The sequence below is a fragment of the Ciconia boyciana genome, chromosome 2, assembly GCF_034638445.1.
Source record: "Ciconia boyciana chromosome 2, ASM3463844v1, whole genome shotgun sequence".
In the NCBI taxonomy this organism is placed as follows: domain Eukaryota; kingdom Metazoa; phylum Chordata; class Aves; order Ciconiiformes; family Ciconiidae; genus Ciconia; species Ciconia boyciana.
Window position 1 is genome coordinate 145969587 of NC_132935.1, and position 14818 is coordinate 145984404.

A 14818-nucleotide genomic window follows, 5' to 3' on the forward strand; every position below is an offset into this window, starting at 1 on the left:
ACCTAACACTACCAAGTCCACATTGTATGTCCCATTTCCCCCCTGCCTCCTAGGATCATCAAAAGGAGGATATCTGCAGACCAACTTGGACAAATGGGATCAGACTCTACTGGAACAACAAATTTACCATTTGTGAACATTTTGCCAAAATCATAATCCTAAATGTCCTCCACAACAGAATTATCAAAATCCCCAAGTCTGCAGCATGGACTTTCCTGAGCACAGCACACCTCACTGGGGAAGCCAAAAGGCTTTCGCAGGGTCCATGTGGACAAACTAAATGGTCACTATGCATGAGAATGAATTCACACCACCAAACAGTAAAGGTCCAAAACACTCGGCTACCAGCAGGAGTACAACCAATTCCCTTTCCATATCCCTATAAACAGCCTGAGACTCCAGGGAGGGCTCTCACAAGATCAGCCTAGGAACACATAACTAACGGTACTGGATATTAACAGTCTGAAGGTCAGCAGAGGTACTGGTTTTGTTATCATGGGTAATTCCTCCATGATCCAAGGTGGTAAATTACTTCCCTGTCCCACCAGGGACAGCCATGCATCAGTTCTCCCCCACCAGCACCAGCATCCGATCTCTAGCCTGGGGTACCAGCTACAACCTCTCAGGTTATTAGTGCCAAGATTGCTGCCTCTACTTTAAACACAAAGAAATGGCTTGTGTGCCCTGAAACTTACTTTGTTTTCCCCAGGTATATCCACTGACCCCCGACTCCGCGCTGACCTTGCGTCATTACCTGTAGTATGTCTGCACTCAGCTTTCGGTCTCACCAGTCTCCCTGTTGTTACTGGTTATAACTACTTAACGTTGTCACTAGTTGCGAGGAGCCCAGCACTTACCAAGCACTGCCCATTTGCACAAGGGTTTTGCAGCTGACAGATATCACTGAGAGGAGAGCACCCGTTCGGCCCATATCCGCTTCCAGTGTACCCAGATATGCAGGAACAAAATGGCATTGGCCCTTGGGAGGTGAGACAAGATACAGAAAGTAATTCAGTCCTTGTTACAATGACAATACCAATGACAGTAAAGGTCTTTGACATTTTGAAGCAGAGCCTTTATATAATCCTAACTTATTTGACCTTTTGATACCTTCCCTGGTCAATGTCCAGTATGACCACGGAAAGATCTCTAGTGTTGCTTTGCTATGGCTACCTGAGAGTCCAAGGTCACCTTCGTGGGAAGTGGTGGGAGTAGTCAAAGGGTATTTACGGAAAGGAGAAGAATAGTAAAAGCAGATGAAATTGGAAAACCACATCAAAGAGAAATGGTGAAGATCTCCACATTTTTATGGTGAAATCTGCTCTTTGTTGGAGCCTAAATCTATTTCTGTCAGTGTTTGTGGAAAGGCCTGTTGGCTTTAGCTCACCTGCCTGTAAACTCCTTTGGGTGAGGTAAAACTGACTGTGGAGAAGGGGCTGCAATCTACATACGTTGCTAGAAAGTGGATTCAACCTAACCAAACCCTCCTTGAGATTCACACTGGTATTACTTACAGTCCTTAAGAGAACATTGTACCTGGAGCTGAAGTACAAGTAGCCAAAGGATGGCACCCTCCATTATTTATTGAGCAGATATCAACCTGGGTACATGTTTGTCCATCTCCCTCATAACCTGTTCAGAGGTAAATTTCAGTTAGTCTGTAACAAACTATGTTCTCTGAGAATCGACAGCAAAAAAATCATCTGGTGAGAAAAAGACTAATTTATGGTGTAAAATCATAGTCTTCTGCAGTTACACAGAAAAAGTTGAGATAGCTGCTGAAGTAAAACCTGGCATATTTATTGTGGTTCCTGCATTGCAGGGATGGATTCTGATTGTAACTAAATCCTCCCATGATTTTAGAAAAAAGGTCTATTAGTGCTAGCCAAATATAGGTGAGGTCAGTGAGGCCGTAGAAGCTCAGCTCTCTCAGCCACCATGTGCTGCCCTCCCTACGCGTCTGCCAGCCAGCCCTGACCACCTCCAGGCTTCCCGCTGCGTGCCAGAGCTGCCCTTGGGTCTCAAACACAACACCCAGCTCCTCTCGGGAGGCTCAGCAGGACCAAAGCACTGCAGCACAACTCTGCACCACCAGACCTGAGGTCCACTGCACCACGTCAAAACTTGTCTGAGGCCACGTTTCCAGCATGGTGATAGCCCTTCAGCGCTCAGTAACTGAGAGCCTTCACCACCTGCAGTCTATTGCCATTTAAACAGCAATTGAAAGGTCAGTTAGAAACACTTTTTCCTGCTAGTATTTCTAGTATTGATAGCATGCATTTCATAAAGCATTTTAAATCATAAACCACAACTTATAAAGATGTAAGTCATGACTTCCACTGCTTGACCTGTACTGCAATGGAAACACTGCCTTAGACAGCATTCAGAGCATGACAATTATCAAGGCTTTTTTTAAGACAGACAATACAGCTGATTTATGGCACAGAGGGTACTCTTTCAATTAATACAGACAATGAAATTACTATCATAATTATGCAATCCTTGTTTCCTATTAATGATCTTATTAAGCAAGTACTTCATCTAATCAAGGCTCTCACACTGAAAAGGGCTACCTAGTACAATAGAAACACATTTCAGAGGATCATCATTAGAGAAATACTCTACAAAATGTTAATAGCTGAAGCAGTTTGAATATACTTGGACTCTGCATTCTATATTACAGTATTGCTTTGGGTATGTGATACTTCTTTATATAAAACAGCTTCTGCTGTTTTAAAGAAGCTTCAGCTTCTTAAGTCTACCATAAAACAGAATCTTCATCTTTTAAGCCTTTGTGTTGAATCTTCATCTTTTAAGCCTTTCCATAGCTTTATTGACAAAAAAAATCCATTTTACCTGGTGGACAGAGCCCACAGTGGAAGGATCCCATTGTGTTGATACATTGAACCATCGGTGCTGTTGAGCAGCCTCCGTTATTACTTTCACATTCATCAATGTCTTGGCAACTGTAGCCATTTCCTTGCCAGCCTAAAAAGAAGCACAGGAAAGACATTAAAATAGAAAATGCCTGGCCTTTTAATTTTCTTCTTTGACCAAATCTTTTCACAGAGCAGAAAAATAGGACTTTTGAATTTCACTTCATTAACACAAGAGAAGACCTGTCCCTCTCATAACTGATGAAAATTAATACTGGTCTGCAAACTAGGCTGCAAACATGACAGGGTGGAGATGTGTGTGCCAGAACATTTCTTTTTAACTGTATTCTGGATATTCCAGAGTCAAACACGCTTTATCCTAAAGAGGAGGCAGTTCTGGTCTAGTGCACACACGTACAATTTGCAGAAAAGCTTTATCGTAACTCTTGTTAAATACTTCAAATACTCCTCCTATACACACCACCTACCCAACTCAGGAAGAGGAATCATAGGTTATATGGCTTGAGGGGACAAGTAGATTTTTATATTGCCTTAGGGCAGTGAGCATAAGGATATGAAAGTACTTTGGACCTATTACAGGAAGGTAATAGGACATGATGGATATGACGGTACCTATGGACATGAGGATACATCAGACCTAGTTAGATGCTCAGTTTAGGATGGGATAAATCATGCGTTAGACTCCACTGCCTGCATTACCTAGATAAGACATAACCTGCAAGCATTTATTCTCTAGAATACAGACCAAAGCATTTCATGGAGTTGCTCTCATCTGGATCCTGTCTGTGCTTATGACATACAGCCAGTACTACCTACTGCCACTCCCTCCCACCTGAAAGCGTGGAAGAACGTGATACCTGTGGGGCAGGGACCACATGAGTAGGAGCCTGGTGTGTTGTGGCACTGCACAAGTGGTTTCTGTGAACACGGACGATTAGGGAGGCTGCATTCATCTATATCAGCACTGCAGGCAGGGCTGCCAGGAGGGGACATCCAGCCAGCGTCACAGATGCAGCGGTACTTGGGCTGCCACAGCAAACATCACGTTACATACTTAAGACAGTTAGAACAGTCAAGAAAAGGGTAGGAGGAGTTCATTTTATAAAAAGTCTTTTAAACTATAGCAAGAAAGCTTTCAGAGCATTACATGGTTTGCACATTCTGTTTTATAAGTTGCTTCGGTGGTTTTCTCAGCCTATTTCTTCCTCTGAATTTACCTATTTAGATTATGGAAGCAACAACAGGCTCGTTCATTACATTCATAAAAGAAACCTGTAATTTACCCGAAAGCTCCCAGAGAAAATGAACAGCAATTATGAGCTGTACATAAACATAATTAAAAGTCATCAACTTGCTTTGTAACCAGGGTAAACAGATCAGTGTAAGCAACTTGGAATCAGCTTGGCTGTTTTCTTTTAAGCAAACTGTTCGGTAATCTGTGCAATGTGCAGCGCTGACATTATATTGCAAATATATTTTTTCTTTGAGGAAAACAGTTTTCTCTCTAGTAAACTTTACTAATGGCCAGATTTCAGCATTTATCTAGCTTTGCTCCAATTAAAGCTAATGGGAGCTTTATTGTTGACTGTCACAGGAGCAGACACTGTTAAGCCAACACTGAACCCTTTTGAAAAGCTTTCTTCACAAAAAATGGACAGAAAATAAGTGATGAGTTGTGAAAACTTTTACAAATTGAGCAAAGAAATTATTTTATAGCATAGCACAAAGAATAGGTGGTGTGTCTGGAATGGTGCATGGGTGTATAGGAGTGTTAAGGAGCACAGGCTTGGTGGGGTAGTTTTGGAGGGCTGCTCTGCATGGAAAGAGTCAAAGCTGGCATGTCCCTTTGGAGTGAACACCCTGTACCCAGATTCTCTCCCAAAAAGAATGAGCTGGCTTGCTCCAGAAGACCACTCAAGTGTATGCTAGCATCCAGCCAGTGTAGACACTTGGAGAGCTTGGGCCTGGAGTCAGAGACCAAGTCCAACTGACAGTGAGGAGCACCAAAGATGAGCAGCAGCCACCCAGCCACTATGCAGCCCTGGCAGTTCCCAGGCCACTGACAATAATGTGCCACAAGTATGCCTTTTCCCAGGAAAAACAAGATTCATGATGTTTGCCCTTCTTAATCTTTTAAGTAATAAAATATTCTAGCAACTTAGAACTCCCCAAATAATGAACAGTAAGAATATTATGCTTCAAATAAGACTTTGAATTATTCAAAGAATATTCCCAAGCTCCCTATGGATGTAGTAGTAGATCTGATACTGTGACAAGTGCTTCTAACAAGACACAAGGCATTTTCAGTTCTTTCTGCTGCCCTTGGGACAACAGAGAGGTTAGGCTGCATTGTACAGTGGCATTTCCTGCTGTTTTTCAGCAGCAGCGTGTGCTACACAGTTTTGTGGTGCCCAGCATTATTTGTTGCTTATTCATGCTGTGCTGTATAATGAGACTTACATGTTGTCCCTTACCTTGTTGGGCTGATCTCTGTCTGCATCTATGCAGATGCCATGCCCACAGAGTGTCTCAGATCCTCCCTGGCAGTCATCAAACTTCGAGGCACAGTGAGGCCCATAGGTTTCTGGAGTACAGGAGCAGCTAATGGTGAAAGCAGACAGAAAAATCAAAATGTTGTCTTTATATAGCTGTTAAAGATCACATATTGCCATAGTAAGAGATCATTCCCCACTCTTTTATTTATGTGGTGTTCCTTATGAAATCTGTCTACTTAGCTATACTGACAATCCCATTAATAATCACGCACAGAGGCAAGGCTCCTGTTCAGCAGAGACTCAAGAATCAGGTGGGACTTGTGCATATCCATGACTGTCTGACCCTATGGGAGAATCCACAGCCTTTTGTTACATTCATAAGTGCAAATCCAGGAAAAAAGAAATGTCTAACATGAGACTTAAACAGCATACGAGCCTAGAAATCCCCACTTCAGTCAAAGAGCACCTAAACTCTGTGTTTCAGTTTATGACCCTCATCTGATGCCAAGTGCCTAAAACCCTACCTCTAGCAATACGCAGAAATGCCATGTCTGGCCTTTCCCAGAGAGCGGGGTACCTTCACACCCACACCTCAACATGTGGCAGCTGCGGTCTCAGCAGCAGCCCAGCTTTCAAGTAAGTGTGGTGGGCAGGAGGAGGCATTTGGGGCTGATGGGGTGGGAAGAACAAAGTAGTGGGCTGACGGGAGGCATTCTACAGGGGGGATCTGGCTTGCAGGCTGCCAGCTACATCACGTTATTATTTATAGGACACGCCTTAGTCACAGCACTGTACATACATGGTGGAACTGAAATTGGGAACTTCTAAGGCATCAGGTAATGTTTCCCTTTTCTCTGGCCCTTTATTTCCACATAGACCAAATCTGAGGCTCTGAAATACAACTGAAAGGGACCTAAACTTACAGAAAGCCTCCTATCAGTTCACTAGCTTTTTATTAAAATGGCAGTGAGACACTTATTTGGATGCAAGTTATATGCTGCGATGTCTGCCAATGTCTGCTCCTCACAGAGACATATGGCAGGTACACACCCTTCTTGGATTGCTTTTAAGCTGGCTAACAAAAAATACTCCATGAAAGCATTTATCTGCAGAATTTGAATCAGGGTATTCCAGTGCAGCTGGATCTGGACCTTGGAGCAATTTATTAATAAGCTGCTACTGTCCCTGTCACGGTGTCACATGCTCAGTTGAAATAGCAGTTTGATAAGCCAATTGCAGGTAACTAAACGCTGCACCCAGGACAAGCAACCCGCGTGAACTTAGGCTTAAAAACCCACAATAGCTTAATGCTTAACTGCAGTCTGCAGTACTGTAAGACAGCATGTTCATTATTATAAGAGACGGCAGATAGACCAACACCATCTCGCCACTGCAGTAGCTCAACCTGGGCAAGCACAGAGGCAACAGGTCAGGGAACCAGATCACCTTTGTATGTTCAAAGTACATTCAGAGCTTCATGTTCAACTCCAAAGGACACAGCAAGGCAGTATGACAGGTTCCAAAGGAGGAGGACAATGGCACTGTCTCCTGCCTAGTCTGGCAAAGATTAATCTGCTACCCATCTGAAGTTGCTCAGAGAACAGCTTCAAGAAGTAGGTCACACTGCAAGCACCTTCAGCCAAATTGCAATGCACTGCTGCTCGGCACTGCCCTGGTTCTCTCCCATCGCTGATGGCATGCGATGATGAGGCCCCCGCTACTTTGGTTCTGACACAAAAGTCTGATAGACTTGGGGACTCTCACAGCATTTCATCCAACTGATGCAATGTCTCATTAAGGTCCTGATTCAGGAAGGGGTTTCCTGGATACCTGCTCTTTTTCCTCATGCTTCAGTACTTTCCTGAATTACAGCTTGAAGCATGTAGGTAAAGAATCTGAACAAGGAGCGAAGACTACATTATGCTCCATTTCATGGTACCTAATCTAGTACTGCCCTTCACCTGGTGTTATCTCTGGGGGTTATGGAAAGTTAAATATCACCTTTTTCTTTACCCGCAGTCCACGCTGGTGTATATAACTACACCAGAACAGGAGTGGGGTGACCTGGGTTGCTGGGTCGCAGAAAATTTAGCAGCAATGCTCTTACAGCTGTTTAAAAGAGCTGTGTCACGCTCTGCCTGGGGATGGATTTAGCATTTGGGCAGCACTCAGAACTAAGTAAGACAGTACGTGAAGGGACACTGTGAAGACAGTACAATGGGGTTGGGGAAAGGACTAAACAATAATCCTGAGGTTGTAATGCAAAAGCAGTAATATTAAGATTTGGATGACTTATGAAGAGGTCTGAGCTCATTGTAGGAAGCACTGATTCAGCAAGTACCAAGGAGGGCAAGAATTACATTGGGGAAGAAACTTACAGGAATCATGACTGTACTAATACAATGACAACATTTGCAAGAAAGGCAGAGGGTTTGTCCTTTCAAACCTTAATTTAGTCACACACCTGTACACCACATCTCTGAGCACAGTAAGAAACAACAAATAAAGGCAGGTTGCTTTGTGTGTCATTTCCTTGACAAATGTCTGTGTCGGGGACAGCTGCAGGCAAGCTAGAAACATCCTTTAAAATCAAAGAAAAGCTGACAGGAAGCATCACGTACCCATGACACCTCCTCAGCAGGCTCCGTGGTAATGTTGAAGTGTGAGGAGCACTGCAGGAGAACGTCCCTTGTGTGAGGTTCTTCCAAGAACTGACAAAGCGCTCTAAACCAGTGTTATGCCAAGCAAATATTTGCGGGGGCTAAGATTTTCATGCTGAAGCAGGAGATAAAATGCTTTGCAGAAAGCTGTGGCATGCTCTCCAGCCTGCTTGTTCCCATTGCACAGGGATAGCTTTGTATTACATCTGAAAGTTATTTATTTACCAGATTATTTGACATTTTGGAAAATAAGACACAGAATGTTCAGGCTGGCTTGCCCTGTAAACAAGAGCATGTTTCCTAAGGAGCTGGGCACAGCAAGAGAAGGGTACGCTCCAGGGACCTGCCATCTATGGGGCCCCGCACACCGGCAGCCCAGGCACCCTCCTGGCCAGCCGGCTGCAGACAGCATTTCTCCTCCCTTTCTGTCTGGCAGCACTGTGCATTGCTTGCTCTGCTGCAGTCTCAGCAGTGCTTGTATTTCTGGAGGGGGTGAAGGCATTTCTCAGAGTTATGCGGTGTGCTGGGAATGCCAGTGATCGAGGGTGCCCATATGTTCAGGAGGTTTCCAACAACTCAAAGCCTTTGCTGGGCCAAAGCTGTTCACCTCCTTCATCTCCTCACTCCCTTTGGTCTCAAGGGGTAGGTGATAACGGAGGGATGATAACATGGCTGTGCTAGGTGGGCACGTTGGCAAGCGCTGGTTACAGATCAGCGTGCCGCATCTCACCGCCCCATCTACATCCCTACCACTGCATGGTGCAGTGAATCTCCATTAAAGCATCTGCACCTACAACAGAGGGACAGGTCACTGGAGCCAGTCTCTAATTTGCAGCCTTCTTCTCCAGCATGGCTGTGTGATAAATCTGGTTCTTGCTGCTCTTGTGTCAAAGCAGGCAATGGCTTCGGAGGGCCTTCTGTGTCTGCGGTGGGCTCGGTGTACAGTGTATTAAGTATTTTATATTCTCTCAGACTGCAAGGGATTATAGTGCATAGATACTAAACAGACTTATTCCTAGAAATTGTGTTTCAGGTGCGATACAGGGTACAAAAATAGCACAGTATTTTACATGGGGTTTTTGTGTCTAGTTTTGAAAAGTTACCTGTAGCTGCCTGGTGTGTTCACACAAGTGGCTCCATTCTGGCAGCCTAACGCTGTTCCAGCATAAATCTGGCATTCATTAACATCCACTGAACACAGGAGGCCCTAAGATGAAATGGAAAACCAGTTTATTTTCCAAATAACTGAGAAATGAAGCAAACCATGGAGCCAATGTTTAATATAGTTTCCAAAAATACACAAACCACGGGCCGCTATCAACACAGCCTCCCTTATGAAACATTATATAACAAAACTCTATTTTTCAGCTGTGTTTCTGTGACCCTGGTTATCAGTCAGATGGGGGATAAAATATTTCAGATGGTTGTAGAAAGCATATGGACAGCATAGTACTGTCATTCCCCCTACTTTCCAACTTGCTAGCAAAAGGCTCAGAAAACTTTATTTCAAACTGTTTCTGTCAGGACATGCTGTTTTATTAAGACTGAAAACACAGCAATTTTGAACTAAATCTTGCTGGGACAACTTTCAAGTTGCGGGCCTTTGAGATGATGATATAACTTTTCCATCTCTAGTACATGTAACAGCACCATTAAAGCCTTTGCCAGTAAAGTCTTTGGATTTAAAAAACTCAGAATGGGACTGATTACTTACACCCCCATTTGTCTTATTTGTTTGAGCTTGAATAAATATCCATCCCTTCCCCCACACTCTCTCTACCCTTGGTAAGATCAACAGCGAGGCATGCAGTTCAGTTCACTGCTCAGCAAAATCCAAAGACTAATTCTCTGCTGAGGGAACTGCCAAGCATCACTGACTTCATGGGCCATCGCCCACGTATAACCGCGCAGGGTCTGGCCCAACAGTTTGGGCTTCGTTTTTTTGGTATACACTGATATTGTTGAGAAGCAAATGTGTTGCCCTTCAACCAAACGATGAGTGTGATACTGCTGCTTTGCTGTTCAGTAAATCTCACTCTGCCCTGAGCAACCTTAAAATGCTACGGTTCATCACGATCACACTAAGCCAGGTGTATCCTTACACGCTAAAATACACGCTCTGTATTCAAGGAGGCTAAAGACTCACCTGCCAGTTGGTGGGACAGAGGCAAAAGAAACCATCCAGTGAGTTTACACAGGTGCCTGAGTTCTCACAGGGGTTACTACTGCAGGCTTTCCTCTGGATAGCCTGAAACCCAGGAAAAGAGCAGAAAATGAGGTTCTTGCTTACGTGGTGTTCCATTAGCATTTATTTTCAAGACAAACCTTTTTTTTTCTTTTTTTTTCCCCATTCTTTCTTGGGTTCCCCTCCCCCCTTTTTTTTTCAGCAAGGTTGATTTGTAAAGGTTTTGAGCTGTTTCACTTATCCCTGTACAAAATAATGACTAATATGGTTGGCCTTACACAGGATGGCTGGCTGCAAGCACTAGGATAAGAAAAGTCCTGTAAGAAGTAAATATTAATAGAGACTGTTCTTCAGCAGTAGACTGTGAGTCTAGATGGAGGGTTATCTTGTCTTCTCGATTCCATGGGTGACTCATGTGACAACTGCTTTTACTGGCAGCTGTAGCTGTGGCTTGTCACAAGCTCAGTGGAGAAGCAGGTGACAGTTGAAAATTAGCTATTTTCAGTACAATACAAAATCCAGTTTGAATTCTCCAGTCTTCGTCTTGACAGATCAGTGAAGTTTACTTCTCCTTGGTATCTAGTAGCTGTTCTTGAGTCTACAACTGTTTTTCCTTTAAGGAATGCAGGCTCCTACACAGTTTATATTTTGTAAGAAGGCATTTCACCTCCTCCACAAATCTTGGCTTTTTTTTACCTCCTGTTACCAAAAAAACTTTTCCTGACTAGTGCCTGAGAGGAAATAAATCATTTAGCTATTTAATCATTGTAACCTTACTTTATTTACCTGGGGCTGGGTTTTTCTTTTTGATCTCTAGTTTGCTTCCCATTTACTCACCTGCTCTAAGCTTTGAAGCTTGTTGTCAAGACTTGTGATCTGGAAGAGAAATGCAAATTACATTGTGCTTGGTATGAGAGTGACCACAGAGGTACGTGCTGGATGCCAATAGGCTACCAAAATATTTTATTTTGAGAAAAGAGAATAGCTGGTATGTGAAACCAGGTGACAATCAGGTTCAAATCAGGCCCCACTCACTGGGATTTTGGTGTTTTAGGTTGTTCAGAAAATGACAGCTTAAATATGTCCCAGTTTGGCTCCAAAAAGCAAGACTCAGTCTTGTGAAGACGTATTCAGGTGCTCAACACTGAGAATGTGAATATTCCAGTGGGACTGTTTGGGTGCTCGCGTGCCTGCGAGGGACGGAGGTCTGAGACAGCACACCGAAAGCCAAGAAAAGGTTCCCCATATCTCAGTGGGTTATAACCACAAACAGCAAGCTGAAACTGAATCAGGGAATATATGGATACGTATTAGCACAATTTCCCTAAAGGGGAATAAAGCTATAAAATATTTTATAGGCTATAAAATATTCTCCTATAAGGAATTTGTGGCAACACTGTAATAAAAGACACTTAAACCAAGTCAGACAAAGGTTTCAAAACCCTCTGTTGGAGAAAAATCTTTAGTACCAGGGAAGAGACAAAACTACTGCACAGGTCTTTTCTTTCCACTGCAAACCCCTATAGCCCATTTCACCTATGGAATGGAATGTCTGTGTAACAACTATAAGAACATACATGGTCTATTTCCTGAATTTAGTGGGATTTCACTTCCATAAATATTAGAGGATATAGTCCATAGAGATGTTGACAGTGAACAAAAGAAGAATCCTGGTAACTGGAAATTATGGGATTTACAGAAATATTTCCATTGTCTCCAGAGTTACTGAATAAGTATCTCAACATTAAACATAGACTCTGAGCTGATGTTAAATATGGACTCTGCCCCAGTTCCCTGAACTGGAGTCCAGAAATGCTAAAATGAATCAGGTAATGATGTTAATCTGAGGAATGGAAAACTGGGAACACTGGAGGAGAATAATATGAGGGTATGGCTCACCTTGGAGGTCAGCAGAGCAACCTGCTGGGACATGTTTTGAGAGGCACCATTGGCTTTTTTAAGTTCTTGAATCTCTGCGTTACTTTCTCTAACCTAAATTTAAACAACAGAGATAATGTAAAACAAGCTTGGCTTTTTCAAAAGCTTACAAATGCAGACAAGCTTTGCTTTTTCAAAAGCTTAGGAAAGTTTCATTCTTGGTTAACTTTACTATTATAAAGTCCACTTAAATACAGAGAGCTTTGTTATATACACAATTTAATCTTTTAATTATTTTCTGTAATGGCATGATTACTTTACAAGTCTGCAATAGCTTACTTTCATATGAGAGTGCTGACATAGATAATATAAAAGAACAATCATACAAAACATATCAAACATTTGCTAAGACAAATTCTGAAGACAATTAAACTATTAATGTGCAAAAGTGAAAATGAAAACATATTAAGGAAAAGTAACTGTATCACCTGACTAAAAAGTTCTGCAAGGTCTTCTTCATTAATTTTTATTTTCCCCAGTGGTCCAGTTCTAAATTCAATATTTTTGCTGGAGCCAGCATGGAACACTAAATTACCCTGCTCTGAGGACAAACGAGGCCTGTTGTATTACAGAAAAAACAGAGAGATCATTTAGTTACACATATCTGCCAAAGAGTATGTAAAAAAGAGCTGCAGTAAAGCCATTCTATTCCCATTACTGGCACTTAGAAGCCACCATATGAACAAATGCATTTGCAAGCAATGGTACTTACTGCTCGTCATAAATGTTTTTTTTCTGCCTCTTTTTTTCATAGTGGTTTGATTCACAGCTCAATCCAGTAAGTAATAATAATGCAACTAAAAGCCCAGGAGCAGGAGCAGCCCAGAGCATTGCTCTCCTCCAGCTGTCCTGCGTTCGAAGTGAAACCTCCAGTGCTGAATTGTATGGGTACGAGCCCAGGTGCCCTTTGCTCTCACACAGCTCTTTATTCACAAGGTGCCCATTCTGCTGTCTTGTCTTGCAAGGGTGAACTTTATCTCAGGTATCTTAACTAAAGATTGACAGCGTGCGAATCTTCTAGACATTAAATGCATTTTTCTCTTTTTGTCTTTTGATTTCAGGAGCTTTGAAAGATCATTAATTGAAATCTGCCTGCATTTTATCATTTTGTCTTTGACCTTTGGACAGCTGAGCACCCCTGTGTCTCAGAGCACCTTGTAATCTGCAGCTGGCTACTGCGGGAACGGCTCGCTCTCCCCACGTGCTGCACCACACAGGCGAAGGAAAGATTATTTGGCAGCACTAAAGGACCTAGATTGTTACCAAAAAAACCCCCAAACCCCACACGTAAAACCCACAGCAGCTGGCAAGGAATATTTGTATTGAAAGAGAAGCTTCCAGCCAGTAATTTATTGGGCAGATGACACAAACAAGTTAGCAGTACCAAACAGCATCCCATGGCTTACAACAGCAAAATACAATTTTAACCAAATATGGTTGCTCTGACTCAAGGATGACTCAGTCCCCAGATGCTGGGGAGACGATCACACACCAAGGGGACTGCATTTTGTTTGGCATGTGGAGGCTGTCTTCATTGCACACACTAGGGCTCCCAAATTCAGGGCCAGCCATAGACAATGCAGAAGACCAAGGAAGAATTCAAAGGAGGCTCAAAAGCAATCAAAAAATGCGAATTAATATGTTCTGAGAGCCAAAATTTGAATCTTGGCCCCATTTTCCTCTACCCTTCAGCAGTATCTCGCAGCCTTCTCAAAAGAAGCGTCCCACCCAGATGCTTGTCAGTACTTGTCTCTGAGACCCAGGCTGCTGCTGCTGGAAGCCATGGCAGAGTCCACATCCCACCTCCCCTTTGCTTTTGCCAGAGTCTACATATTCTCCTTGCACAAGACCTTGCTGTACTTTCCTCTCCCTGCTTAGGAGAGTTTTGTGTATCTTTTCCTTCCTCATGTTAGGAGCTGCCTGCACCTCCAGGCCCACCACCATTCTTTTTATTTCCCTTTTTCTTTAGTAGACAACTCATTCAGGTTGCTCACATTTCAAACCTCTACTGAGAAGAAAAGAGCAGTACAGTTGTAACTGCTCTTGCTCAAAGATAACAGTAGCCACCATTCACTGACCCTTTAAGCCCCAGACCTTCCTGGAGGCCGTGGAGCTCCTGCACTTCCTAATCCTGCCCAGCCTTCCTTTCTGCTCCAGTTTGCACTTGTCACCTACAGATGTCCCACAGATATGCGGGACGTGCCCTGGAGCTGGGGGATTGAAGGAACTTTACAGGTTTCACAGACAGAAATGTTACAAGGTCAAAGCACCCTGGGAAGAAATTGGATGTGGCGACAAAAAATATTGTCACCTCAAAAAGAGACAGAGGTGGACTGTGAAAATGAGTGTGAAGCCAGGACAGCTAATGTTTGTGGTGCTGCCACAGATAATAACTTGATCCTTACTATGAATAACTATAACGTCTGCATTATATATAGCTGCATCCCACTACCTCCACTCTTTTCTGTTGCTTGCATAAAACCTAGATTTTTATTACATTTTACTACCTGTGTTTTTAAAACTTATCTCACAATGCAGAACAGCATGAGCCTGCTGACCGTCTTTCTTGTGCTCATGCAGGTAACCCAACAGTTCGGGCTGCTGCCTAGAGGTCTGGAAGGGCAGAGGTGAAGCTCCTCCGGA

At 43.1% G+C, this 14818-nt stretch overlaps 1 protein-coding gene across 1 annotated transcript in view; it reads right to left on the reverse strand.

Annotated features, from left to right (window-relative positions):
* The window catches only part of CUBN (cubilin), a 147601-nt gene extending 134595 nt beyond the window's left edge, over positions 1 to 13006 (reverse strand). The window contains exons 1-11 of the mRNA XM_072854386.1: positions 12888 to 13006; positions 12604 to 12733; positions 12137 to 12229; positions 11075 to 11113; positions 10199 to 10300; positions 9156 to 9259; positions 5372 to 5498; positions 3755 to 3923; positions 2857 to 2988; positions 1537 to 1632; positions 858 to 979 (exon numbers count right to left, since the gene is read on the reverse strand). Coding sequence (XP_072710487.1) covers positions 858 to 979; positions 1537 to 1632; positions 2857 to 2988; positions 3755 to 3923; positions 5372 to 5498; positions 9156 to 9259; positions 10199 to 10300; positions 11075 to 11113; positions 12137 to 12229; positions 12604 to 12733; positions 12888 to 13006 — 1233 coding nt within the window. The remainder of the gene's footprint in view (positions 1 to 857; positions 980 to 1536; positions 1633 to 2856; positions 2989 to 3754; positions 3924 to 5371; positions 5499 to 9155; positions 9260 to 10198; positions 10301 to 11074; positions 11114 to 12136; positions 12230 to 12603; positions 12734 to 12887) is intronic.
* Between the last annotated feature and the right edge of the window lie 1812 nt (positions 13007 to 14818).